The sequence below is a fragment of the Myotis davidii genome, unplaced genomic scaffold (assembly GCF_000327345.1).
Source record: "Myotis davidii unplaced genomic scaffold, ASM32734v1 scaffold60, whole genome shotgun sequence".
NCBI lineage: Eukaryota > Metazoa > Chordata > Mammalia > Chiroptera > Vespertilionidae > Myotis > Myotis davidii.
In genome coordinates, this window is record NW_006293007.1 from 1,167,133 (window position 1) to 1,170,465 (window position 3,333).

Consider the following 3,333-nt stretch of genomic DNA (forward strand, 5'->3'; position numbering starts at 1 on the left):
CCTGGGTGCAGCCTGGCTCCAACACTTCTCCGTACGGGCCGATTCCGTCAAAAACACACACAGCTCAAATGATTGTGAACCAAAGCATTTCACGATTTCCTTTTGCTTCTTTCCCTCCAAGGTTGTCAGACAACCCTTTTTCTCCTGTACAATAGGACTGAACATACAAATTTTTTTTTGCAATATTTTATCCTGCCAAATTAAAAAAATATATTATGGCAGCCTGTTTTTGTTTTTTTTCTTTTTATTTCCAAATTCACTAACAAAAAGGTACATTAAATCCCTTTAAAAGGACAAGCTTACAGTTAAAAAATTACAAGCTCCAGTAAAAATACAGCAAGTGCCTACATCATATGAACCGACCAATATATCCATTCCAGAGGGAGGTGGGAAGAGAAAAATAAGTACAGGTCAGGAATGATTTTTTTTTTCTGCAAAGCAATAACAATATTAAGCACTTTTTTTCTACATACTTTTTCTACATGGTGTAGCAATCCCCTTTTAATCCCCAAATACAGTTTCTATACATTTTTTTGAAATAAAAATTCAACACCCAAGGCAGAAAAAAATTTACTAAAACTCCGACTTTACAGTTACTGTGACAAGAACAAATTTATAGACCCACCATTTAAATTTTACTGCAACATTTTCAAGGAAAAAAAAAAGGTGTTTTTTTTTTCTCATTTTGTAAAATGCCCAGGCATTCTCGATTATTACAAATACTGGTCCACTTTTACAGTAATCAAGAAATTTTAATATATATAATATATACTAAAACCCCATCACCAAAAGAAACAATATACACACAGCCACTGTGGCATCTTTTATAACCTATTAAGCAAAACTTTGCGGGGGGAAAAAATGATCTCTCCAACACACATACACACAATTTTTGTTACCCTTGTATGTATCCAATACTGTAAACGTATTTTTAAGACAGAGTGCACTAAATTTACCTTTAGAAAAAAAATTAGCCATTGTTCCTGAATTGTTTTTTTGTTTTGTTTTTCATTCAACGAGATCAACTTGTCACTTGTGTCACTTGAGTTTTAATTCAGCAGTAAATCACTTCCACTCCACATCTAAGCAGCGTTGTCCCACAAACAAAAGGGGCTGAGGACCATCAGCTAACAATTGTATGTCCAAGGTTGTGCTGGGTTTATTTCTCCACTCGATTGGGTCTGATGGCATTTCTCATGTCCTCTATCTTCAACCGGGATTTTTTTAAAAATCGTATTGAAAGTAAATGTGGCTTTGTTTGTGTCTAAAGAACGTACTTTTCTCGTTTTACGTTTTTTTTAAAAAGTCTTTTCGTTTCCAAAAAAAAAAAAAAAGTTTTGCATTTGTCTCAAGAGACTGAAATAGGAAGATCAGTTTTCAAGGCACTCACATCAAATCGAATGGCAGTAGAGAGACTGTCCAATAAGTTATTATTTTATGTCGTTCTTTATAGTGCCAGTATTGTGAATGCCACGCTTAGCAACACTGACACTCAACCTCAGCCGTCCCTTATTTAACCCACCTCTGGGCCAAAGAGAAGAATATGCTGCAATTTCTTGTTTAGAAGCCATTTCATTTAAATGCAAACAAAAGCTTTAAAGTGCGGGTCAACAGAACTCAAACATCTAACCTCCTGGGTTTAGTACCTTCCAACCGAACGGTAATGATAAAAGGGGAAGCAGCGCCGGCCGGGCACCTTGGGATGATGGGCCTTCCCCTGCTTCCCCAGGAAAGGGAACAGAAATTCGCAAGGTCCCACCCTCCCCCACCCCGGGCCTTAGAATGTCACGTGTGCATGAAATGAGAACGCCGACTTCCCGCCAGTCACCATCAGGGCACTTGTATGCTTGAGAAATGACCAATCATCACCATCATGGGCAGCAACGTCAACGTAGGATTTGGGATTTTCGTGGTGGGGGAGATAACGAGAGGGAGAGAGAGAGAGAGAGAGAGAGAGAGAGAGAGAGAAGCTGGCAAGCCAGAAGAAGCCCAGAAGAACCTGGCTGGTTTCTTCCTTTCTGTGTCACTGCAGGCCACCACCATGGACCCCAAAAAAGGTACCCTCAGCCGACGCTATGGCAAATGGCTAAGACGGCATCCCAGGGTACGCCTCCATTTCAAGGAGGGGGTAGTGTCTGCTGGTAATGCACAATTTCAGAATCCTCTGGGGCCATTCCCCGGGTAGCCCTCAAAAACTCCTGTGTCTCTGGCAGTGTGCAGAGTTTTGGGGGCCTCTCCCCCACCACTCCAAGTTCACCCCCGTTATTCATGGAAAGGCTGAAATCAACGCAGAAAAGGCCCCTGTTTTCTCAGGACATCATCAGTGCTACAGCTCCACTCCAACTCTGAAACAAAGTGCTACAACTTTAAGATTGTTATCCGCTGTACATCCACTCCCCACCCCACCCCCTCCCCCCCCCAAAAAAAATGCATGCCACTTTTTATTTCAGGACCAAAAAAAAAAAGGAGTAAAAAAAGTAAACAACTTTAAAAGTCATTTAAGTGTTGGCTTCTTCACAAGAAATTACACATGCTTAGCTTAAATTTCAAAAAAGCAGCGCCCTCCCTCCCAAATTATAATTTAAAAGCTATGCTTCCCCTCTACATTGCTTGCGAGTCGTTGCTCAGGCTTCTACTGGTTTTTTTAAAAAAAAAAAAATGAAGAAGGGATGGATACCCAACAAACTCTTTCAAAGGAATTTAAACAGAAAGAATAATAATAAAAAGTACCTGCACATGCCAAAAAAAAATTACAAAACCCAATAAATACAGAAATTATTGCACAGTTAAAAGGCTCCACAATTTTGACTCGGGTTTCCATAGGGCTTCGCAGACACAGGTTAGGTTGGAGAGCCGCCTCCCCCTTCGGCCCCAGGGACACACGGGGGTGCTCGGTGGCGGTGACACGGAGGCAAGTGTCAGGTCAGCATTCTGTCGCTTGGCAACGGTTCCACTGTACAGGGGCGGGGCCCGGCCCGCGCACGCGCGCTTAGCTCCTCTCGGCCTGCTCGATTTTGACGTCGTTAGTCAGCAAGTGCTCGCCGTGCCACTTTTTCATGTGTTTCTCCAGGGTGCTGTAGACGCTGAAGGGCATCTGGCAGATGTCGCAGCGGTACACCTCCTTGCCGATCTGCCCGTGCGTCTTCATGTGGCGCGTGAGCTTGCTGCTCTGCGCGCACGCGTAGTTGCACAGCTCGCACTTGTAAGGCCGCTCGCCGGTGTGGCTCCGCCGGTGCACCGTCAGGTTGCTGCAGTTCTTGAACACCTTGCCGCAGTACTCACACGTGTCGCTGCGCCGGCCCTCCTTGGAGCTCGGCCGCCCGGGCCCGGGGC

General features: G+C 43.7%; 1 protein-coding gene across 1 annotated transcript in view; it reads right to left on the minus strand.

Moving 5' to 3' along the window:
* Positions 1 to 2,989: 2,989 nt before the first annotated feature.
* The window catches only part of BCL11B (B-cell CLL/lymphoma 11B), a gene marked incomplete at its 5' end in the record, with an annotated part of 88,432 nt that continues 88,088 nt past the window's right edge, over positions 2,990 to 3,333 (minus strand). Inside the window, one exon of the mRNA XM_015565830.1 lies at positions 2,990 to 3,311. Coding sequence (XP_015421316.1) covers positions 2,990 to 3,311 — 322 coding nt within the window. The remainder of the gene's footprint in view (positions 3,312 to 3,333) is intronic.